The sequence below is a fragment of the Myxocyprinus asiaticus genome, chromosome 36 (genome assembly GCF_019703515.2).
Source record: "Myxocyprinus asiaticus isolate MX2 ecotype Aquarium Trade chromosome 36, UBuf_Myxa_2, whole genome shotgun sequence".
Lineage (NCBI taxonomy): Eukaryota > Metazoa > Chordata > Actinopteri > Cypriniformes > Catostomidae > Myxocyprinus > Myxocyprinus asiaticus.
This window is the reverse complement of record NC_059379.1, coordinates 10,262,383-10,287,605: the sequence shown is the minus strand read 5'-3', so window position 1 is coordinate 10,287,605 and position 25,223 is coordinate 10,262,383. Positions and strand designations below refer to the sequence as shown.

General features: G+C 36.4%; 2 protein-coding genes across 3 annotated transcripts in view; both read right to left on the bottom strand.

The window, feature by feature from the left end:
- Positions 1-205: 205 nt before the first annotated feature.
- On the bottom strand, positions 206-16,509 carry LOC127426943 (alpha-N-acetylgalactosaminide alpha-2,6-sialyltransferase 2-like). The gene is made up of 10 exons (XM_051674159.1): positions 16,368-16,509; positions 12,820-13,180; positions 9,825-10,101; positions 8,720-8,885; positions 7,077-7,251; positions 6,633-6,771; positions 6,372-6,475; positions 6,075-6,158; positions 3,585-3,684; positions 206-1,335 (listed from the first exon to the last, which is right to left on the bottom strand). Exons 2-10 carry the CDS (start codon positions 12,969-12,971, stop codon positions 1,165-1,167), a joined length of 1,368 nt encoding a protein of 455 aa, XP_051530119.1. The 5' UTR covers positions 12,972-13,180; positions 16,368-16,509; the 3' UTR covers positions 206-1,164.
- Positions 16,510-18,411: 1,902 nt separating this feature from the next.
- The window catches only part of cep131 (centrosomal protein 131), a 34,209-nt gene continuing 27,397 nt past the window's right edge, over positions 18,412-25,223 (bottom strand). For both annotated transcript variants that reach the window (XM_051674112.1, XM_051674113.1), the window contains 3 exons: positions 23,527-23,723; positions 21,966-22,026; positions 18,412-21,839 (listed from right to left, as the gene is read on the bottom strand). In XM_051674112.1, the coding sequence (XP_051530072.1) occupies positions 21,768-21,839; positions 21,966-22,026; positions 23,527-23,723 (330 nt within the window). In that variant the 3' untranslated portion in view covers positions 18,412-21,767. The remainder of the gene's footprint in view (positions 21,840-21,965; positions 22,027-23,526; positions 23,724-25,223) is intronic.

Here is a 25,223-nt window from a genome sequence, read left to right as displayed (position 1 = left end):
TTAAATAAACTTGAAAACTAAATACGTTTTTTTTTTGTTTTTTGTTTTTTTACTTTTTCGAGGCTAGAGTGAACACAAATTTTTAAATAACCAAAGTTTTTGAGCTGTAAGGTTGTAAGGCCAAAGTCAGATGATTCTGTAAATATAAAAATCCAATATTGCTAGATCAAATGAAAAGAGAATGCAGATTTTCCACACCTTATAATCAACAGCACAATTTCCAAAGATTTATTTTGAGCATAAAAAAACTTTCAATTTTCAGTATTAATTTGTATCTGTTAACAATATTTCTGCTTTAAAAAAGTGGAGTGATTTTTAAACTTGAATCAAGAGTGTGACAAATCCCTAAACCAGTCAAGACATCCGGACATAATATAAAAGTTAAAATATGTTTTTAAAAGTCATCATAAAAACAGAAAACCCTTTAAAACCCCTTTCATAAAGTAGATTTTTTATGTAGTGCATCATGAAGTGCACTTTGGATGGACCATCTACAAACGTTTAATACACATACCACGTTAAAGCGATATGATTTAGAATATCATTAAAAAGTCGTTTAAATTCATCTCTTTTGTTGACTGATTATTTTGGACTCGGTGAGATGCTCTGAAGTTTCAGTTTTCATTTTTGCATGCAGGTATTTTTTCAAAAGCTCTCTCTGTTTCTCCCACACTTTTTCTCACTCAAACACCATGCCAGTGCATCATCTAAGAAGTCCAAAGGCACGTCAACATATTATAGAATCCTTTTTACATAGTAAGTTGTCCAGAGTGGCACCACAGTCCATGCTGCCCTGCCTTGATCTGGAATGACTCACAAACAATGTGAGAACAAATAGAGGCCAAGAACACAGACTTCAGTTCAGTTATTCTAAATTCTAAGGGCATTAACAAGGCTCCCTTCCACCTATAAATAAAGTCTTTGTCATTTAGTAGAAAGAGAACAAATTCAGCAAATGTAGCACGTGACATTCCTTAGTAGCTTCTGTACATAGTACCTCATTGAACTAGAAAAACCTCAGTAACAACTGATATTCATTGTCAATAGCATAAACAGCAGATACAGAATGGGGAATAACAGGTTTGTCCTGTGGCCTCCCATGCTGGTTTTTCAGTGACGGTAATGAAACAACTTGTACAAAGGCAAGTATCCATCATTTTGCGCTCACTGGCGCATGTAAAGATTCATCAGTCCTGCTTGACGCAGCTGTTGCCACAACTTCATTTCCATTCGCATGTCATGATTGGCAAAAAAATGCACCGGATGTCGATGTTTGTCATAGTAGTGGTCTGAGTACAAACTGTAGTCAGGAGTCATGAACCCATAAGCGTCTACCTGTTAAAAACACAAAAATCACGATTTTACAAATGTTCCTTGGAATAGGCATATAATAAAAGTACTGTTCAGTTTCTGTTCAGATAATGTTGGTCTTTAGTATGTTTTCACTGCACTTACATATTTCTGTGAAATACAGGTGCCACTAAAACAGTGTTCCACCCTTTTGCAAACAAACTTTGCTTAGTGTTTGCATAAGGCTTTTCAGTTGGTTTAATCATGTTTAAAATTCTTCTAAACACATTTATAATGTTAACATCAGAGATTTTGAGAACTGTGGCCTCATTCTCTAAAAAAAAACACAAAAAAAAAACCAAAGAAGGGAAGAGTAGGACTGTCATGATTGTGAAATTTTGTCTGACAATGAATTGCCATGCAAATTATTGCACTTTAATTGTCTCTTTACACTTACAGAATAAGCTTAATACACTCCTTATAAAGTCATTTATTCACACTGAACTTGGAATGATAAGATAAAATGTATGGTTTCCTTTAAATCTTTAATAATGTGATTAACCTTATTCACAGTAGTGCCATCATGACAGTGAGGCTGCTTCAATGGGTTGTACTGTTGTTTAAAGTGTTTTGGATTGTTCCACTGAAGAGAAGAAATTTCAGTTGACAAAAACAAAAAAATCCTTCAGAAAACCTTTGATGTCTACAGTCGATTCCTGTAAGTCAATCTCTCAAAGCCTCGTTTTCATTTACATCAAAAATCAAATATGGTGCTACTGTGAATCAGATCTATAGCCACATTTTTTTTTTTGCTTTTAATATTAAAGTATTTATGCCAAACCCATTTATGTGTCTGTCTGCGCTGTTTTTCGGTTGTTTTTCTATGCAATTTGTCTTGCGCTAGACGGACGTCTTAACCAGTGTGCAGCATCTCCCGCAGGAGTGGCGCATTTTTAAGACGCTGAGACAAATTTAGCAGAGAAGGGCCACTTCTATTAAAATGAATGGGAGAAATTGGAATGCCAAAAGACAGCCAGCGTTCAACGGATGTAGAAAGGAAGTCCCGCCTTACAGGTAAAAGAGCCAATCACCTTTTAGATTCAGACATCGCCTGTCAGTCAACTCGACAACCAGCATGCACATTAGCTATTCAAGCTGAGAAAATGTTGTTTTTTTAGCGTAATCTGAGGTAAAGAAGCACAGTTTATGATACCGGTGTTGTCATATTTTACTGCTGATTTGAAATATGTCCTTTGATCATAATCTTGATCAACTGTTTAGGAGATTTTGGTCTTTTCCCATTTAAGTAGATAGGAGCTGCACTGGCATGACTGGAAATAGCCTCCTGAGAGCGTTCCAAAGATGGCCAACAGTGGACTGACTTGCTAGAAAGACTTTGGCCAAATAAAAAAAAGAACTGCAGATGTTTTAAAAGCATGTCTTGAGACACTTGCATTTTGTTCAGTTCATTTTTTTGCATCTAGCTTTTTTTTTTTAATTATACCCTTTTCTCCCAATTTGGAATGCCCATTTCCCACTACTTAGTAGGTCCTCGTCGTGGTGTGGTTACTCACCTCAATCCGGGTGGTGGAGGACAAGTCTCAGTTGCCTCCGCTTCTGAGACAGTCAGTTCTGAGACAGACTCCGCATGTGGAGGCTCATGCTACTCTCCGCAATCCACGCACAACTTACCACGTGCCCCATTGAGAGCGAGAACCACTAATCGTGACCACGAGGACGTTACCCCATGTGACTCTACCCTCCCTAGCAACTGGGCCAATTTGTTTGCTGAGGAGACCTGACTGGAGTCACTCAGCACACCCTGGATTCGAACTCGTGACTCCAGGGGTGGTTGTCAAATTCAATATTCGCTGAGCTACCCAGGCCCCCGCATCTAGATTTTTTAACGCAAGAACACATTAGGTGAGCTTTACACTCACATTGTTGTCTTGTGGATCCCAGCTGACCTCATGTCGGTAATACAATAATCATTATTCTTATTATTATTCTATAGAAAATGTAATTATTATGCAACAGGCTAGTACTATTTCTGTTCTAAAATTGGTCATTTTCACATGTCATATTAAGGCGATCTTACCTTTGAGCTTTTGTGTGCATTTTGATAATGGTTTTAAAATGTCAGATAACCACCATTACGCAATTATGTAATAATCACGACAGGTTTAGAGAGGAGAATACGACTTTACCACAATGGATTATTTTACCACGGCGCATACTCTTACGCAACACTCTAAACTGTGGTCAAATTGATATCATAAAAGAAAGAAACAAACCTGGTCACAAGTATGAATAGCTGCCAGAAGCATTACTGCTCCTGTGGAAGGCCTGTAAATTCTTCTCGCACCAGTTTTCAGAAGATGCGAATGCAGAAATCTAGATGAGGAAAAGAAAAGTGATGTAATATAACCCTGTATTCCAGCAGAAACTGAGAAACCTTGTTGCTCTACATACTGTACAAATAAAGACTCAAATAAATAAGAAGCATCCAACATTTAACAGCTGTTTATTGCACGGCTTTCTGCAGAGGCGGGTTTACGATTTCTGAGGCCCCAAGCAACCGACCAAGCCGGGTCCCCATTTCGAAAATTTTGGCTTAAAAAATTACATAAAATGTCTTTTAAATCATAATTTTAAATTCATCCTATCAACCATTGTAGCCAATATTCCTGTCTTATTTACTTTACTTTCACCTGGAGTTTATATTCTGATGCTGAGGCTGTATTTTATGTTAGCATCTTTGACAACATTTGTTACAGTATTGTAACAGTAGACATACAAGGGACGGCAGCCCCTCAGCACACTAGAGCAGAAGGGGGGAAAAAACATTGCTGAAAGCGCTGAAACTTTACTTGGTGCAGAACAATTTGGAATAATGTTAAACACTGTAACAGTCACCTCTTTGTAACCTGAACTTGTTCAGAACGTTAAATCTTTGTGACACATGCGCTAAAAAAACAAAACAAAACAAAACAAAAAAAACTATCTAGACACAGTGCAACGACTGATACAGAACACAAGTGTCTCGGCGTGCATTTTTGAAACCTGAAGCTCTTATTAACTTGACACAGTGTCTAAAAATGTGCCAGTCCTCCGTGAGACACTGAAGAAACAGCGAGACATGGTGCAGCAGGTATGCACGTTCATCCAGCATGTGTTTACACAGGAAAACAATTGGAAAACAGAGCAGACGCAGGCAAAAACATATATATATATATATATATATATATATATATATATATATATATATATATATATATATATATATTTATTTATTTATTTATTTATTTATTTATTTATTTTAATTTTTTTTCATAAATTACAAACCCGAACCCTACTTAAAAAATTCACCTGTCCCGACCTTCTAACGTGAACTGCTCTAAGAGCGCTGACAACAGCATATTCGCGCATGTACCCAGAACATCATGTCATCCCTCAAGCATTTTTTTGCGGAGCTTTCCTACCGGGGCGTGGGGCGGGGGGCCCCCTGACATCAGGGGCCCCACGCAATTGCGTGGTTTGCGTGGTGGTTAAAACCGCTACTGGCTTTCTGGAATGCTTGATTCTGATTCGTCAAAACAGCAGGCTGCGGTCAAATATTTGTGTATAATGACCACAATACTATATAAATGACTGTCATCCCTAACAACCGTTTTCTTACATACAGTAGCTGGAATGGAGCCACATTCATTTATTTATTTTTTTGACAATTATTACAAATTTAAAATGCTAAACATCACATTATCCACTAAGAACACCAATGCAAGTGAAAACACTGGAGACCGGAAAACAAAAACTGGCTTCCAATATAAATCGTGGAACACTTCCGCATTCAGGGAAAAGGTGGATAAACAAAATAATGTACTGTATACACTGTAAAATCTAATTAGTTGACCTTAGATTTTTCAAGGCAATCGGTTTGCATGCTTTTTCTATGTAAACATACTTATTTGGCTGAAGTAAACTGAACTTAATTTTTTAAGTAACATTAACTAGTTACAAGTAAGCTTAACTCATCTATGATTAAAGTATCATTGCTTTGATTTAATTATTTAAATTGGGTTATAACATGTCTTATACGGAAAGATATGAGGGTTAAGGGAAATTATGACTAGACTCTAAGTTAGCCATATGGCTCACCGGACTCTACTCAGTACTTCATAGTGCACACAAATCTGCCAAAGTACAATTGTGTAAATTAGAATGGCTTAAACTAAACAGGCTCCAATTTCACCGGAGGTAACACTTATCACCCTCATGGTGACTTAACAAAAATCAAGATACAACAACAATAGTCATAAGAATTAAAACTAAATACATTTTTAAATAAAAAACTACATAACTACATACGTATTATTTTACTACATAAGTTCCCTTGTTTTGACCAAACAAACATAATTTATTCAAGCGCAAGGGTTTATGGGTATTTCACACAGCCGCAATTTTGTACTTGGTAATTTTAAGTTAGTAGTACTCGAAGCCAAATTTTAAAGAACTTACGTATTTGAGTTATGATTCCAAAATGTGACATTTCAAGTAATGTTTAATTAGGACCGCTTAAATGTTTTTATTAATGACAACTTTAGGATTTAGAGAGTAACTGTAACTTAATTTAAACTAGTGAGAATAGTAAAAATGTAAGATTAAGTTGAGTAAACTATTTTTTATAATTTGAGATTACTATTAGTATTTACAGTGTAGTAAGCTGCTCATAATAATTTATAACTTATTAGATACTGAGATATAATATGCACAAGTAATCTTACCTGTTTCTAAGGTAGCGGATAAAGTCTGGGTGGTACATTTTGAAATTTTCTACAGTCACATCTTCACCAAAGTATGTAAGTGGTCTAGAAGAGATATACATTATAAAGTGTAATTAAATGTCAGTAAATTAAGTGTATTTACCATACAGTACATCACAACCAATTCTGTTCATCGTCACATTAAAGAGCACAACAATTTAATTAGAAAAAACTGATCACAATGAAAATTGGACTCATGGATCCATGTAGAAAACATTGAATGTGTTTATTCATATATGAAAACTGAATTATATTTACTTTTTGCTGCGCTCAGGGCCTTTCTCAATTATTGTGTGTGTGGCAGCTGCCCTCATAAGTATGTAATCTCTGTCATGATCTGGCAGGAAAATATATCTAGTTTCCTATACAGAGGGAGATAAAAAGATAGAGAAAGAATTAGCAAAAAAAAAAAAAAAAGAAAAAACAACGTCATAGCTGAGCTAATGACCTATTAAAAAATTCCACAAATATTCCTCATAGTGAACTAAACACAAAAGCTGTCAAGATACCAGTGGTTACCTTGGTTACTGGTGGTCCCCTGTAGCCTACACCAGCATAGCTACGCATGGAGTTTCTCATGGTGTTGGTGGAGAATGTATAAAATGAAGTCCTAGATCCCACATCCTGCTCAAACCCCTTAAGAACTGCACCATTCACCCTACAGGTGCGAGAGAGGAGGAGAGAAGCATTGTGAAATAAATATGCACACAATAAACATGATAAACAACTGAGATGAGGCTAAAATGATTTTCGGTGGTAATCGAGAGCACACAACATTTAAAAAATAAAATACTTAAAATATATTAATATAAATTTAGAAGTGTGCAAACTAAAACCCAAAAAATCATATTTTTGTGACTCCTTTCCTAAAAAAAAAATTAAATTGTAAAAAATGTTCCCAACATCGTTTCTGTAAGCATAGGTTTTTTTATGGTTTAGAATAATTCATAATTTGTCCATCACCTGAAGACATAGTCATGTTCATCGATCTCTTGGCCTTTCATTGAACCATTCAGAATTCCTCCATTTCCCACCACGGCACAGCGGATGCACTGTGATCTGTTCTTCCTCTGTTCCCAGTCGTCAAACATTAACCGATTTGCAGTTGTATTTAAAATTCCCAGTGAGCTCTTTAACACTGTGAAGACACAGACACAAAATCACATTCTTTTTCTGGACACGACACTTTACATTACAGTGTCTACTGTATGTTTCACATATTGCATGCTACTATAAATAGGTAGTAATAACTAATACCACATACACACTGCAACTAAATATGGTTGTCACTCCTGTTCTGAGAGCTTACTCCCATTCTGTTCATGGTGTAAAAAAATGGCAATTTACAGAAAAAAATCTAATAAATAATTTTGATATTTTTTCTGGGGCTTAGAAAATATCTACTAAGTGGTGTAACCATTTGGAGAGAGTGTGCTTACTCTATGCCAACTGTATGCCAATGAAATGTTGGCATAAGTAGTTTGCAATACTCTTTTATTATAATTTCTTTTGTTTTAAAATATTATTTATATTTGAAAAACCAAATCAAATTCAGGTGGCTTTGCCCATGTTGGTTTCATAACTGAATATATATATATATATACAGTATTATATATATATAATTTTCTACCAAAAAATGTAGTTAAATTGTTAAGTGGTGTAACCATCAAATAAAAGATATTAAAATACTTTCCTTGTACCTTGAACTTGAACTTAATCACTTTTATCAAAAAAGTTTTTTGAGGTAATTTTTTCTTATTATAGGGTTACTCCATTTCACATGAACTACATGTGCCTTTTCATAAAATAGTTAAATATATATATATATATATATATATATATATATATATTTTTTTTTTTTTTTTTTGCCAGTGGTTCCCAACCCTGTTCCTGGAGGCCCCCCAACACTACACATTTTGGATATCTCCTTAATCAAACACACCTGATTCAACTCATTAGCTCATTACTAGAGACCCTAGCAGGCCCGGCTCTACATCCACGCCTCCAACTGTTCGGCCCACCCGGCGGGTCCTATGGCCCACCTTACATCTTAGAGCTGGAGCCAGGCCTGGACTCTAGTCTATGACCTGAATTGGGTGTGTCAGATAAGGGAGATACAAAATGTGCAGTGTTGGGGGACCTCCAGGAACATGGATGGGAACCACTGGTATAGGCTATAAGCTATAAGGTTTAAACTAGGTTTTTCTTTTCTTTTCTTTTTTTTCACTAAAACAATACTTTTTTGAGCTTTCCAACCAGCCTGACGCAGCAAAACTGGCTGTCATAAAAATAAAACCTTTTTAAAACTAGATTTAAAAAAAAAAAAACATTTTCATTTTTATCACCTTGAACAACCTTATTTGTCAGTGACCCACCCAGAATTTATGGGTATGACAACCACATCCTACAAACAAATCCTCATACAATCCAATCACCCACTGAAGTCTAAGTATTATATCTATAGAAACAGTATTTGAAGCATCATTCAAAACCAGAACAATGAAAAACACTATTGGATTGTAAATCCAATCCAAATCCTAACCCTGAATTCTATTATTAAATCAGTTCTTTTCAACTAATCTAGCAAATGCCGAAAACACACATACCATCGAAATCAACGCCTCCCCAGCCATGCGCTCCACCGTAGTGCCTCAACCGCTGGTACTGTTCTGGAGTGAAATGCTTTGCCCACTGAAGGACTGGAATGCTTTGAAGAAACACCTCAGCAAATGCAGTCTGAGGCACATGCTTTCTAATGCTGCTTGGACAGTTCTGCAAGAATGAAAAACATTATGGTTTTGACAATTTAGAGAGGTTAGAATGTATTCGGGCAGTCAAAAACACATTTTGACATATGAACCAAAAAAATAAGCAGAAACAGATGCTTTTATCCAAAGTGACTTAAAGTACACTTGACTCCTGTAACCAGATCACACTGTGAATTTGGTGACAATAGGTAAAAAGTTAATCAGCTAAAATCTGTCTGTTCTTATTGGAATTCTCACTGCCACCCAGTGGCTGAAGCTGGGCACGTGTGAGCTCCAGTTTCCGGGTGAAATGTCCACAGGGTGGCGCCAAAAGTGAGTTAAATTTTTAGTTGTAAATGATGTAATAAAGTGAACAGGAATGCAAATTTATTAACCATATGCCCTAAACCAAACTCCAACCCTAAACCTAAGCGTCAGACGGGTAAAAATATAATTTTTGCGCAAAAATACAATCTCAGAATCGCGTTCACGGTTATTTATGTGAACACAATTACTTTTTGGTTCCCTCCCACAATCAGTACTAAAAGGAAAGGTGATCATGGTTGAATTGATGCAAAAATGACTGATAGGGGTTGGTGCATGTCAATGATTCGGCAGAATGGGGCTGAGGGTGCATTAACTTTTGGAAGCAACATGCCAATTCTGTGTAAATCAGTGGAGCTTTCAGAGTTTCGTGTGGGGCTGCAATAACTCACTCAATGTAACTACTTTCCTTTCTTTCTGGATTTCTGTGGGCTAGTTGCTGAATTTGAAAGACCAATACATTTGAATGGCCATTTGTATGAACACAATTTGTACGAACATAACATTGAACTTAAGTTAAGCAGATGGCTTCTGGAAATAGCACCCACTCACTATTCTAACACAGATACAGTAGGGCAGGGCCAAAAACCACTCGAAGCCAATAATAAAACTAGGCCAAATTCCACAGACAGGCACTTACTGTTTGTGAAGGTACATCATCCATGGCATACTGGTCACCAAAAAAGTCTGGTTCAGTTGGTTTTGCTGGTTTGATGGATTTTGTCTCATTTTTTGGCACTTGTTTTAAGGAGCTTGTGTTTGAATTTGCATGATCAGGCTTTGAGTTGTCTGATATTGACAAATCCTGAATATCTGATAGCTGGGATGAACTCTGCTCTTGCTCTTCAGCATTGGGCAGTTCATTCTCAGCAGATGTGTGGTAGTCCAAAAAGCTTTTGCTCTCATTTCTGAAATACCTGTGGGCAAGGAAGGCAGAAAAGTAGGCAATGCATTATGTCACTTTCTTTAGCCTAACATTAAAGTTGATGTAAAATACTGAACAATATACCTTTCACAGCTTAATTTGCAGAGACAACTATAAGTAAGCCATTTATGGGTTAATTAACTAAAAATTGTAAACACTGAGGCTCTGTGGTGCTTTCAAATCATTTCTTAGTTTGGTTGAGCATCCCGATCACACTTTTCACAGAATGTTTTTTCAATATACTGTCTACATTTTCTCTTTGTTCATTGTCACACAAGTTATACACTTCGGCTGTCACAAAAGTGCAAACAGACATACATGAACATAATTCATGTATTAAATGTATTCTACATTAAAACTACTATAGCAGAATTATGTGTAACTCAAGTAGTGTACTTAAAAGTAATTAAATTAATTGAAAGTCAGTAACTGTTATCTGATTACAAGAATTTAATATGTAATGTGTTACAATGTTATGTTTTGAAAAAAAAAAGTTGTTCGATTACAGAAACTAATTAAACTAAAAAAATATTTACCCTATTTTTAAGATTTACGCATTTCAATTTCATAACAACATTTCATCAGATTGAATTAAGTAATATTTAACTAAATAAAATGATTAAAACATAAAATATTGATTTTTATTTATTTATTTTTTTACATTTATTTATAATAAATAAAATAAAATCATTCAATTCAATTGAAATTAATGGAATTTTATTGTATAATTGAAATCCGTAAATCTATTTTTTTTATTTATTTATTTTTTATGTACTTTGTAATCAGATACACCCAACACTGTAAACAACAACATGTGACATCCTAAAAACACTGTATGGCTATTTGGGTTAATTCTTAACAATGGTTACACTAGGGGGCCTGGGTAGCTCAGCGAGTATTGACGCTGACTACCACACCTGGAGTCGCAAGTTGGAATCCTGGGCGTGCTGAGTGACTTCAGTCAGGCTCTGTGTTTACAGCTCTCTGGGAAATCAACCTACGAATGGCTTACTTCTTGTTGTCTCTGCATATTCACATTTAACAACAGATAATTAGTTCATGTTCATTCAGACAGGCTACTTAGAAATGTCATCAAAACACTGTGATGCATGTATAATGAGGAAATAAAATACTGATCTTTACAATTACTTTATGATCACTTTACTGAACATGCCACCAGCTTAACAGGTGTTTCACTGAGTAATTTTGAAATGCCCTAAATTTCTCAATCTGTACTGAACCACAAGTTTTGATGCCAGCTGGCAGAACATGTTTTTCAAGTATGCCTGTGTTCAAATTAGAACTTTGCCCTTTAAAAAGCATCTGGGCTACATTTCACATAACAGACCCTACTTTGAGTGCAATGATTGTGTACTTCTCTTGAGCTCACTGGCATTACTAATGCACTTCACAGGACGAAAGCCAAACCAGATTGACTGAATATCTGCCGGAGCACGTATACTAAAGGAGCACTACCAAAGCACCTCTTAAAGTGATAGTCCACCCCAAAAAGTGCAAATCTTGTCATCATTTAGCTAATCACCATTTTGTGGTTCCAAACATGTATGATCTTTTTTTCTTTCATGGAACACAAAAGGTCATTTTTTGAAGAATGTCCTGGCCACTCTTTTCCATATAATGAACTGAGTCATACGATAGACCGAACAGACTGAAATTTAAGTAATTGAAGTAGTTATTTAAATATTTATACGGTGCCATTACAAGCACTGTGTCAGGTTTGACATCAGTGACGTTTGGTAATAAGGAAACTAAGAACCAATGCCGTTTGGCTTCAGTGGCATTGTGTTTTATGGAATAGAGAATGTCATACAGGTTTGGAACAAGATGAGGGTAAGTAAATGATGACAGAATTTTTTTTTGGGGGGGGGGTGAACTACCCCTTTATTGGAGAACAATGTAAAGTAAATTAGCAGTAAATAACTAGGTATAAACAATGGAAAACGTGCCAGCATGAGGAAGTAAGCTTCACAGGCTTGAATTTGGTTCCTCCTAAAGTTCCTCTCTCATCCCCCAATACTACCTAACCCATCTAAGGGAGTATTTCCTTGCCACTGTCACCATTGGCTTGCTCACTGGGGGGATATGTAAGGTACTATTAATTGTTAAGCTGCATTGACCAATATGTATTGTGAAAATACATAATAAAAAATCCAAATAAAAATATCTAAAACCTGCACACACTTCATCATTAATAAACAAGAAAAAGAACAATAAATAAACAAACATAAATAATAAAGTTGGCTCTGCTTCTGATGCTTGCCTCCATAGTGACAAAGAGCATGTATGTGATCTCTGCTCTCTAAAGACTACATGCCCACACTGACATTATCAGCACTTCCTTAATGATTAACAAACACTGCCTGCTGCCAAGCAACAGTCAACGGAAGACAACTAAGAATCCTTAACTTCAGTTAAAAAGACAATTTTCTTTAAAGAAAGGCCCTTGAATCTTACATTTTTATAAAAGTGGGAAGTACACAAAAACAGATAGCACACCCAAGGCTGAAATGATCTACAAACAAAGTTTGAAATGGAGTCTGTGCGTCAAACTGTTTGGGCTGAATTAACTACAGAAGTTTCACACTTAGGATTCAGGACTTAAAATAAAACCTAACCAGAATCTTTACATCAAAACAGTGCTGCCTTGAGTAAAAGCATTGTAATTTAGTCTGTCTAGTCGTCTCTCTACCTGTGTTTTTTTACAGTGAAGCTTTGGATGGTCATCCTTTGCCATGGCACCTGCATCTGCAGAGCCACGCATACCACAGTTAACGCCAACAATCCAATGCCCAACAACCCAATGAACCAAAGCAATAGCTTCTGGGTTTGTCGGCCTGTCATCGTGGTACTTTCCTCGGGCCCGAGTCACCAAGAGTGCCCCAAAACGTTTGGTCACCTTGTAAGGACATGAGCGTTCTCCTGAGGAGGGGATGAACACTGTTTTGATGAAATTGGAGTTTGAAAGTGCTTCTCAATGGGTTGGCAGTGTTTGTGACAGTTAATTAGTCTCTGGGGACAGTGGGGAGTCTCCTGCGCCACCGAAGACTTCTCTGAAGGAGAAAAAAACAACATAAGAGTGAAACTCCACATGGCGGTTTCTACACTGTAATCTTATTTTAATTAAAGGGCCTGAAAAACCAGCAAGATGAAGAAGGTTTTCCCAAGAAGGTTTAACTACTAGTTAAAAAAAAAAAAAAAAGAATGTAAGAAAGATAGAAAGAAAGAAAGAAAGAAAGAAAGAAAGAATGAATTTAAAAGAAGACAGAAAATGAAAATGTTTTCTGAGTTGAAATGACAGGGCTGGGTAAATACAAAACTCTCCCCTACTGTTAATACATTTCTCATGAGTAGTACTTCTTCAAGGGAACCAGCATTACACCCTCAGGAAGTATTTCCCTCTAACCACATCTTGTGATTATGTGTCACGAAACAAAAAGCTTCTTTAAACACCACAATTTATAAGTGCACAGCTGTCAAAATCACTACAAGCTTGTGGATCTCAAACTGACAGATGAGTGAGAAATCAAATCATTTTGTAACCAAGTATTTATTACTATGTAAATACAACTCAAACATTTTAAAATGTCTTTAAAATGGCCTGTTTTGTGGAGGTCCACACACACTGGCTGCCCCCAAATTGGAAGTAGAGTCAATAATATGATCAGAACAACGCTAACAGCTTTAAGATAGTCAACCATTTAAGCAAAATAAATTTTAATCCTTTTGGTATGCTATAAAGCATTCATGAACTGGTCATTAACATACTAAGATGTTTTATCAGCTACAACCAATAGTACAAAACTGTCAAATGGAAAGGAAATGCCCTGAAAAGTTTTGCTTGTTTTAATGGTAACACTTCACAGTAATGATCTATTTGTTAACATTAGTAAATCCACTAGGTATCATGAACTTACAACGAACAATGACACTTTAAAGCATTTATTAACCTTAATTAACCCTTTAGGCTCTGAATGTTTTTATTTTTTTATTTTTTATATATATATATATTTCCTGTTTCAGTAGCATACACAAAATGTAAGGCTTATAATTCAACAATAAATAAATAAATAAATAATAATAAATAAATACAAGGAGCCCAACAAACTGATGAAAAACCACACACACACACACACACACACACACACAAAATTGCTAACATTTTACTTTTTCCTTATTTTTCTTATTTGACATTATTTATCTATGGGTGTAAATAAGTGTCACAAGTTGTGGTGGAGAGGATGATGAAGGAGAGGCGAGAGAGGTGATGTATCTATTTGCAGGCTTTAATGAAGAAGATGAAGACGTAAGACAACGTGGCGTGCCATAAACAGAATCAACTAACCAACACAAGATTTACACAGACAAGAACTGACAATGAATTAACATAACAGGAGGGTATAAATACACAAAGGAACTAATGAGGGAATGAAAGAGAGGTGAGGATAGTGATGAGGGCAGTGCTCTATGGAGTCCAGGGGAAAACTTCAAAATAAGAGTCCATGGAGGGAGACAGAACGTGACAATAAGGTTGTACCAAAAAAACTGCTTTTGTTTTGTTCCCAATTATGTCAACTCTATCTGAGAGAACATTTGTGTTGATACTTCAAAGCAATCAAAAGTTATGGCATTACAAATATAATTTATCCAAGTGTCCAAAAACGTCTCCAAACAAATAAATCACAATAACTGTAAATAAGAACTAATTACACATGCAAACACAACAATGACTAAAGGTCTGCATTGTATGGAGACATGATTTTAGTAATGATTTCACAGAATGAGTTTCATTCTGTGCCATTTGAGTCATCATTGAGTCTGTGTCATGTACTTTGCATCATCTCCTGGTGGCCATATGTAACATTGTGCTTCGTGTGGATTATCTAATGATCTATGCATCTGATTACCTGATTAAAGATAATCACCTCTTCTAAGTAATGATACGTGACATTTTATGTTCCGTTTATTTTTTGTGAAGTTATAAGTAAAAAGATGGCATATAAGCAACATCACCATAATTGTCAATGACAAATACTTAGCTTTTACTTATATTCTACTCTCTGAGAGCTTTACAACAACATATGACTCATGGCTATTTGATCGGTTAGATGTTTTTACTGATTGCAATAATATGTAATTTTTTTTTAATTTATTTTTTTTAAGAGATTATCAAAATGGAACACTTCTGATTTGTTTGCAAATTTCAAAGCTCTTGTTCAGTTTTGGTCATAATGCTTTCATGCATTGTAAAGTAGAGCTTCTTAGCTTTCAAACGATACCTATTTTTTCTAAATACAATTATTATTTAATTACTTATTTTTAAACACAATTCACAATCGTATTTAAGACTTTATTGATATTACAGCTTCATTTTCTGTTAATGCATGATTTTCTGTAAAGCTGCTTTGAAACAATTTGTGTTGTGAAAGGCATTATACAAATAAAAATGACTTGACCTATTTTGTGTTGGTCAAGACTGTATTTATTAATATTTTGATGATTTCTTGCAGACCCGCCGGTGGGCCCATCCGAGTTTAGTCTGCCCATCCGAGTTTAAAGGGTTAATGTTAGTTTATTAAAATACTGTTGTTCAGTGTTTATTCATGTTGAAATGAACATTAACCAACATTAATAAATGCTGTAAAAGTATTGTTCATTGTTATTTCATGTTAACTAATGTTAACAAATACAGCCTAATTGTAAAGTGTTATTACCAGTTTAATTAATCACTTTTGTGTCTCAGACACTGGAAAATAAAGCTGAACTGAGAGAAACAAAGCTTTTCATTATACGTTTTTTTTTTTTTTCGTCTCAAGAATTCCTGCTATATTTTCTGACAAATGTGGAATGGCAAGAATGAGTTTTTTTCCCCGAATCTTTTTCTGTAAACTCAGGCTGTTTCAGTATCTATTGCTCTGCTTTCTGGAAACTTGTAATATCTGAAGAAGATTAAACTACAAACCAAAGTCTGTCCTCTTGCAATCTCTTCAAAGTCAAATTTTAAAACTTAAAAAAAAAAAAATCTCTCTCAAAGTTCCTTAAAAGGTCAATCAAACCAAGAAAAGAATGTACACACAAAGAAACATATTAAAACCCAGAAGAAACAACATACTGCTGTCAGACAACTAACTGTCACCAACAGTAATGTTCAGAAACAGCTGATTCGCCCATGTTCCTTTAACTCAAGGAAAACAACCACAATCCAAGCACAGATACACACAAAAAAATAATGCCTCGTACCTGAAGGGAAACTTCTGTCACGCGATAAGAATAAGCCTTGTGCAGTAGTGTGTCCAGTTTAATAAACGCAACTCAAACAGTCTCACACACACACTCACAGGGCTGGAGAGGCGGCCCTATTGTGGAATGAGTAACAGCTGCTAGCAATTGGTCGACTTCCTTTCCCCCTCCCCCCAAGGAAGACAGAAAATACTGTAAGAGAGAGAGAGAGAGAGAGACAGAGATGATTATCACAGAACAGTAAAGAAGGACTTTTAAAAGCTGACAACAGACCAGACAAGAGCAACAATAAAGACAAAAAAAGTGATGACAAGTCAGCTGACTCTCCAAGACAATAGAACACACAAATGTTACTATTCAGGCATCAAAAGACAAACAAACAGATGCACACGTACAATGAGTACCCAAGATGACATGCAGCAACATGCAGAATGCACCCCAGGTTCAAAGACCTGCAAGTCTGCCTTGTTATCACACAAGTTACAGCTCCCTCTTTACAAAACAAGACATTTATCTTTGCACTTTCTGACACCCCCACACACGCGCCAGCCCCTCTTCTTCCTGGCCACAGACAGTGGGGACATAACGGTCACATGGGGGCTCTGAAAAATTGAGAAGTAAATAGGTTGCATAGTACTTGTGGTTTGGTTGCAAAGTCAGTAAAAAGCTGTAGAAACCTACAGAAGTGCAAAATACGAGTGTGTGTTTGTGTGCACATGAGTGATTAAGAGACAGAGGCGAGAAAGAGGTCAAAAATGCTCCTCAAGAATGGGGGTCAGCAGGAAGGAATGTCCTGCAAATGTATGCGACTCACAGACGTGCATTTACATGTATTCATGAGGCAGATGCTTTTATTCAAATGACTTTCAAATGAGAAAGCAAAAGCAACGAATCCAGGGAAAAAAGTTTGTAATCAGTGCAACTATTTCAACAGAGTACTGCAGAATAATGCAAGATCAGAACTGTGAGAAGTTGACATATTACATTTCAATGAACTCTTTAAGTTCAAATTTACGTTTACATATAAGGGAAAGTGCATATCTTAGGTCCTATAACTGGTACCATTTCTTTTAAAGGAAGGTTCCTGGTTCAATACAAGTTAAGCTCAATCGACAGCATTTGCGACATAATGTTGAATAACACAAAACATTTTCTTTAAAAAAAGCAAAAAATTGAGGTTACAGTGAGGCATTAACAATGGAAGTGAATGGGGCCAATTTTTGTTAGGTCCCATATTTAAGCGCCTCACTGTAACCCAGATTATCATTTTTTTTTATATATATATATATATATATATATATATATATATATATATATATATATATATATATATATATATATATAAAAGGAGGGATAGATCAAAGTTAATTTTTGTGGTAATCAATATTGTGCCGCAAATGCTGTCAACAGAGCTTAAATTGTATTGAACCCGGAACATTCCTTTAATGGTCTGTCTCCATTCACTTCCATTATAAGTGCCTTACTGTAACTGTGATTTTTAAATAAATAAGGGACGAGTCAAAATAATTTTTTGTGGTAATCAACATTATGCTACAAATGCCTTCAAGCTGTTAAACTTGCATTGAAGCAGGGATATTCCTTTAATGTTTTCACCATTTTTAATCACCCTTTTGCCTTCACTTATTCATTTTATATGGTCTTGTGGTGCAACAGTTTAATTTTTTAAACCACAAATATTCCATGTAGTCTCTCAAAAACCGCATATTAGTAATGAAAGAAGCATGTCACACCACAGGATACTGCTGAAACTGCTTGGAATTTCATGTCAACTACCAGTGAAAAGTGCTTTAAGGCTTTTTAACTAAAACACACTAAAAGGTGTGTCTTCAGACAGTTTTTATGACCATTTCAATGCATTCCACTGTTTGGGTAAAGGTTGAAAGTTCACCATCATCAAGGGACAGAACTTAAAAAAAGTTTACATTAAACAAGCTTTAAACATAATGAAAAGAGCTGAATGAAAGAGAGATTTGCTGCACATTTTCTGCAGGGAACAAAAAAGCCAAACATAAAAAAATGCACCAGACGATGGCAGATGCAAAGATGTGTGGAGTGGCAAATTAACTGAGTGGTGTTAAACTTAGTCAGTGTTGAGGGGTGGAGCACAGAGGAGATGAAGTGATCATGTAATTGGTTGTTATCATGAGGTGGAAAAAACAAGTCAAGAGTCAGCTAATTCATTTTCAAGATTTATTTACTTAGGGATATTCAACAGTTCTTTTCTTCACTTAAAAAAAACAACAACTATTAATTTTAATAAACAAAACACAGGACATGGGTAAAAGAGTCAAATTAAGAGCTACATGTTAAAGGGCACATTCAATTTACAAAAAATAAGACATGCAAAAAAAAAAAGAAAAAAAAAAAGAAAAAATATGAGGAAGAGAGAGTGGTTTGAAGGCAAAATGTTACCCAAACATTACAACATTAATTAAGTAGTGTTTTTCAGATCATTTATGAAAGGCCAGAGTAAAACGGTGACCAGCACTTGGCTATTAAACACCACACACACAAAAGAAGGGTTAATTGGCACGAGTGGGATTAACACAGGCCATGCCAAACATGCTGCCATCCACAGCGAAAGACAGCCAAGGACCAGCATCTGCTGCCAACACTGACTTCCAACCTTCTAACAATGCATTTGAAACATTCTCAGAATGTTTTTAACATCATGAACCTTATACTGGGGTTCTAATAAAAGATATCCAACGGACCTTGGATGCACATAAGTGTGATATCAAGAGGCGAGTCATGAAATTATGTTTTTATGCTTCTATGGCAACTTCATGATGATAATAAATCTCATTTTTTATGTTTGAGCCACATGAAAGAGCCTGCTGTAAACTGAAATTGGTCTCCTGTGAATGAGAGGGCTTTGTAGGCAGCAAGCTCTTAGCTTTAAAGAGTTCACTGTCTTACTCTGTCTGCCCTGAAACAAGACACCTGATGTTTTTGTCTTGGGCATTACTCATTAGAGAACAGGAATGAGGCACCACACTCTGACATTTGTGGCATGGCTCCATTCACTAAATAAAAGGCGAATCGGGGAAAATCTGACATTTAAAATCCGTCAAACAATGGTACAACAAAGAGGTATCAGGTTGGACGCAATGCTTTTCAATCCGAGGGGTGGGAAGTTGGCTTTACCTTGTTTACTTTGTTCAACTTTTGAGAAGTCAATAGGTTTGGCTCTAGAATCAACTAACTTATCTGGCAAGAGTATTGTTTTGGATAAAGAGAAGTGTTTAAGAAGAAGGTATCCATGGACACAAGACCTGAAGTTGCCCAATCAGAATAAACATCTGGGTCAAATTTCCCAAAATAACAGGACGAACATTTCCTGCTTTTCTGGGTTGTGCTTTTAGCATTCACTCAAAGAGTTCTTTTGTATGCTGTTAGTGTGATACATCCTTGTTGAACCAACAATTATTTTACATAAAAAAGCGAAACAGGGAAGTAGAAACAGAAAGGACTTCATAAGAAGAAACAATGGAGACCAGTGAGAGTTTTGCAGCTCCTCCCCCACCCACACATTTGTCTCGGCTCCTCTCTTGGGTAGGCCGCTTGGTATACATTGAAAAGAGAGTGCGAGAAATTGATGGGCTTTTGGCTGTGCTTGAAACCACAGCATGAATACCAGCCATATGTTTCTCCCCCAGCTCAACAGGATTTCAGTTCCTGGATCAAAATTTTGTGTTCGTCCGAGAACAACATTCCTGTCAAAGAATCCCTAATTTAACCATAAGCTAGCCCTAAACTCAGAGGGAAGTATGGGTTGATAACAATGTTAAGTCATCCCCAACAATGTCCTAACCAGGGGCGAGCGACAAGTTTCCAGCGACAAGCAATTTGTCCACACTTAACGCAAAACTGCTTCACAGCATGACACAATCACAAGCAGTCATTTTATATATATATATATATATATATATATATATATATATATATATAAATTAATATCTGACGTTGAGCGTGATTTTGGTAGAAGGGGTTACCCAACACAAAGTCTCAGAAACAAAAACCAAGTGTCGATACCACTCGTCACTGTCACAGCTGGTTAGAATAAAAACTCAAGGAAGCGAAAGCTTGCTTGTTTCAGTATCACCTTGTGCCCAGATGCCCTTAACTTATCTTATCCATCTCCATTCTGTCAACAAACCTTCTAAAACATCTATCCTATACCTATGCTGCCATCATTCCCTGACATCTGAAAGAGCTGGGCTTCACTGAGTGCTGTGTGTGAGTACGTTTGGTTGTCCTGGGGACTTCTAGGACATCTCCTGTAATTTAGAGATAGCCCTGAGGGGCATCAGGACAAAAGGTATCTATATGCAGCACACAAAAGGCCGGGGGAGTCTGTATTGGAGGGGGGGTAAGTTCTCTCCTCTTTAATGTGAAGGGTTAACTTTTTGGGAATGAGATTTCAGAACCTTTGCCCTTCCCACTTCTCCTCCTACACTGGAGAGAAAGGGAAGTGGGTATGTAGTAACAGAAACATCTGGATGAACTTTCTGTAGATGCCTTTGTGCCCAGGAAAGGGGTTTTCCCACTTCTTTTTCACAAAACATATCCAGATCACCCAAAAAACCAAACAAAGCAAAAAAAAAAAAATCACAAGAAAAAATAAATAATTCCAATTTTGCCTAAAAAACTGAAGCCTGTATTTAGGATCATTAAGACTTTTTGCATTATGACATAATTTAATGACAATTAAGCACATATCCCCTTCAAATTGTCATTACCGTACATTATGAATCCGGAGATTTTTTTGAAATTCTCATTATTTTCAATGCCAATCTTTTTACTGCAATACAATATTTCAGCATTTCAGTACAAAATTACAGTAATACAATGTGTTTTTTAAATCAACATAAATTAAAGGTAAATTCACAACAAATACTACCAAAATGTATAAATACTTTACAATTCAAATAATATATAATTTTCTTCCCATTACAGTAATGATTTAAAAGTGCTGAATTGTCATAAAAATAATGCTACAATGCAAAAAATCTTAATGGTCCTAAACATAGTCTTCTTTATGCAAAACAAATGGTCATATCTATGCAAGATAGACACACAAATGTCTCCAGGAATCCTAACAGAAGATTCAATTCCTCTCTTATTTCTTGCCCTGTTCTCATGGGAATGCCAAAGGTTGCCGTTCTGGATCAGAAGACTGGCAGGAACCATCCACCCTTCTTTCAAGTGTCCAACCAGAATCCATCAGTTCATCCAAATGACCAAAAGAAGAAAAATGTAACCAGACAAGAATATGGATAAAGAGATTTTTTCTTCTTTGTGCATGGGGACTGTATGATAGAAGGGAAGGGGTGGTGGGGGGAGGAGCTCTCAGGGGCCGATGCACCAACATGTCAATCATTTCCCTAGCAGCTGTTTCCTCTGCTGTTCCAACAAAGACTCGAGATGATCTGCTCTCTTCAATGCAGCCTGAAAGACAGATGAGAAAGAGAGAAGTTAGATGCAAGAAATCAAAATACTCACAAGACGGTTATTGCATTTATTGCAAGATATAACAAATAGTAATTTAATCAGATCTCTCATAATATGCCACACCTCATGTTGCTTCCGCAGATTATTAACAGTTTCTTCCTTCTTGAAAATGGCAGATTTCACTCTAGAAAAGGCAGAGAGAACTGTCATTGTGATTGAGCACAGGAATTCAATTCAACCATGTAATTGAACACTGTTGCAACATTTAAAAGGAACTAAAAGAAAAACAGCGTATTTTCCCCAAATAGCGTTTTTTTATTTTTTTTATTTTTAGTAGAGGTACCTCATGGTACTGTATCAATATTTTATTGCCAAAACAGATTGCTTAGTTACATTTTTCACATTAATATTTCTGGGGGGAAAAGAGATTCTCCACCACTCAGAGCAAGTCGGTCACACTTTACAACAAGGTTGTATATGTTAATATTAGTTAACTACATTAGTTCACATGAACTGATCATTTAGAGCACTTATTAATGTTGGTTAATTTCAAGATATACTAATACATTTTTAACACTGAAAGTTACATATGTCAGCATAGGTAAATGTATTATGAACTAACAATGAACAATTGTATTTTCATAACTTAACATTAACCAAGATTAATAAATGCTGAACAAAAATATTGTGCATTATTAGTTCATGACACCTAGTGCATTTAGTCAGCCGGTTGTTATCGCAAAACAAACCCTGACAGGGTGATCAGGACTTGTGATCAGGGTTTTGTATCACCCTGAAGGGTCTTATTTTGTTAAATGGACATTGATTGGCGTTGAAATTATGTAAATAAGTGAGAAGAAATAAATCACTGAACAGCTAAATTCCTCCTCCGGTTTGCGTCGGAGTTCTGCTGGTGTTTATTCTGTAATTAATGAACGTCTGACTGCTCATTATGCATCTTTTCACAAGACTGCTTACCAAATAAATAAATAAATGAACATGAAACAATTGATTTGAGTTGAAATTATTTTATTAGCTTACTTGTCGAGCACAGTGATTTGCGAAGAAGAGGAGAAGAGATGGCTCACAATACCCAGATGAGTGGTCTGATACGTTTGTGCGCGGTTGTTACTGAGCAATATCAGACCACTAGATGGCGCCACTGATTAATCAGAATCGAGTATTCCGGAGAGCCATGGAATAACTTACGTTAAGGAACAGAACCTTATTTTTAAGTGTTAGTGAGCAAGTCCATCAAAAACGTTTTCTGCGGCATTAGGCCACTGAACACTCAGGGGTTTCTAAGAATGAACTGCGCCCAGAGAAAGTAATTTTTTTTTGCATGTGCCTTCACTGCTTAGTATCCGATTCACAACAGGAATCATGCAAATTAGACAAATAATGCAAAACTACCTATAACTCTACAATGAAAGCAATTTGCTAGGTGCAATTCCTGAACTCGTGGGTCGTGTCTAGCCCCGAAAAACCATTTACAAAACTGCCGCAATTCTATTAAACCAAAACGCAAACTCAAAACAAGCCAAGTATATATGTTTATAACTTGTTTCTTTAGACTGCAAGTGTTTTCGTGTAATAAACACGCTAGAGCCACGGTGCACTATTCCTGACAGTTTTTTCACAATTTCATATCTAGCCTCATCTTCTTCCTCTTGACCTCTCTCACCTTTGGTGTACCTCCACGAGCTCCTCTTCTTTCTCTCTGGTCACTCGCTCCACCTCTAAGCGGAGTCGTGCCTTGGCATCCGATACTTCCATCTTCATCCTCCTGTTTTCTTCCTCCGTCTCTACCAGTCGCTCCGCAAACTCCTGCCTGATCACCTCCGCCAAGCTGCGGCGCTCCTCTGATAATTTATCACGTGACTGTGACCCACACCACGAAAAAAGACAGAGACAAAGCATTTGAAAGTTGACTAAGAACATGAGAGGAAAAACAGGCCTTAAAGGAATACTCAGGGTTCAATACAAGATAAGCTCAATCGACAGCATTTGTAGAATAATATTGATTACCACAAACATTTATTTCAACTTGTCCCTCTTTTTCTTTAAAAAAGTAAAAATCGGGGGGCCTGGGTAGCTCAGCGAGTACTGACGCTGACTACCACCCCTGGAGTCGTGAGTTCGAATCCAGGGTGTGCTGAGTGACTCCAGCCAGGTCTCCTAAGCAACCAAATTGGCCCGGTTGCTAGGGAGGGTAAAGTCACATGGGGTAACCTCCTTGTGGTCGTGATTAGTGGTTCTCGCTCTCAATGGGGCACGTAGTAAGTTGTGCATGTCTCGCGGAGAGTAGCGTGAGCCTCCACATGCGGAGTCTCCGCACTGTCATGCACAACAAGCCACGTGATTAAAAAAATGGAGACAACAGAGACTTGTCCTCCGCCACCCGGATTGAGGTGAGTAACAGGGCCACCATGAGGACCTACTAGGTAGTGGGAATTGGGCATTCCAAATTGGGAGAAAAGGGGATAAAATCCATTTTAAAAAGCAAAAATCGAGGTTACAGTGAGGCACTTAAAATGAAAGTGAATGTGGCCAATTTCTGGAGGGTTTAAAAGGCAGAAATGTGAAGCTTATAATTTTATAAAAGCACTTACATTATTTCCTCTGTTAAAACTCTGTATTATGTATTATTTCAGCAGTAACGTTTTTAAATTGTCATTTTTGCAGGTTTTAGGGTTTGTTGACATATCGTCATGGCAACGAAATGGTAAAATTGGCTACAACTTTACACAGAAAAGGTTAACAAGTGATTTTATCACACTAAAATCATGTTTACACGCATATTGTTTGTGTCTTATGTCTATACTTTTGAAACAGTGAGTATTTTAATGTAAAAAAATTGGCCCCCTCTCACTTACGTTGTAAGTGCCTCACTCTAACCCAAATTTGTGGGTTTTTTTAAAGAAAAGGAGAGGCAAGTCAAAATTATTTTTGTGGTAATCAAAATTATGCCACAAATACTGTCGATTGAGCTTAACTTGTATTGAACCCAGAATATTCCTTTAATTGGTTCTTGGAATAAATGTCCTTTTCTGCTGACATTACCAATCCCTTTTTTTTTTCAACCATACCCCTTCAACTACCTGGCTGCATTCTGATTTGCAATGCCCACTTTTCACAATCCAATCAATTCCTGGTAGATAAAATCAAGTCCTTCTACATTTTAATAATCCCATTTCACTCGAAAATCTGCCACAATCCGTACGAACAATGGGTTGCGAACGCAGTTTCCTATTGACTTTAAACACTGTGTAGGTAATCTGCAAAGCAACTGGCCTTGTGTGTTGGAATGTACTAAGTCTATTTGCTTAGATTTATCACTAAGTGCATGTTATGTTATCTATTCTTACTTGTTCTGCACAC

Coding starts and splice junctions, on each gene's coding strand:
- LOC127426943 (XM_051674159.1), bottom strand. CDS start 12,971: ATGACAGGCCGACAAACCCAGAAGCTATTGCTTTGGTTCATTGGGTTG. Junction 6,159..6,371: donor GGCCCTGAGCGCAGCAAAAA/GTAAATATAATT, acceptor TATCTCTTCTAG/ACCACTTACATACTTTGGTG. Junction 1,336..3,584: donor CTATTCATACTTGTGACCAG/GTTTGTTTCTTT, acceptor TGTTTTTAACAG/GTAGACGCTTATGGGTTCAT.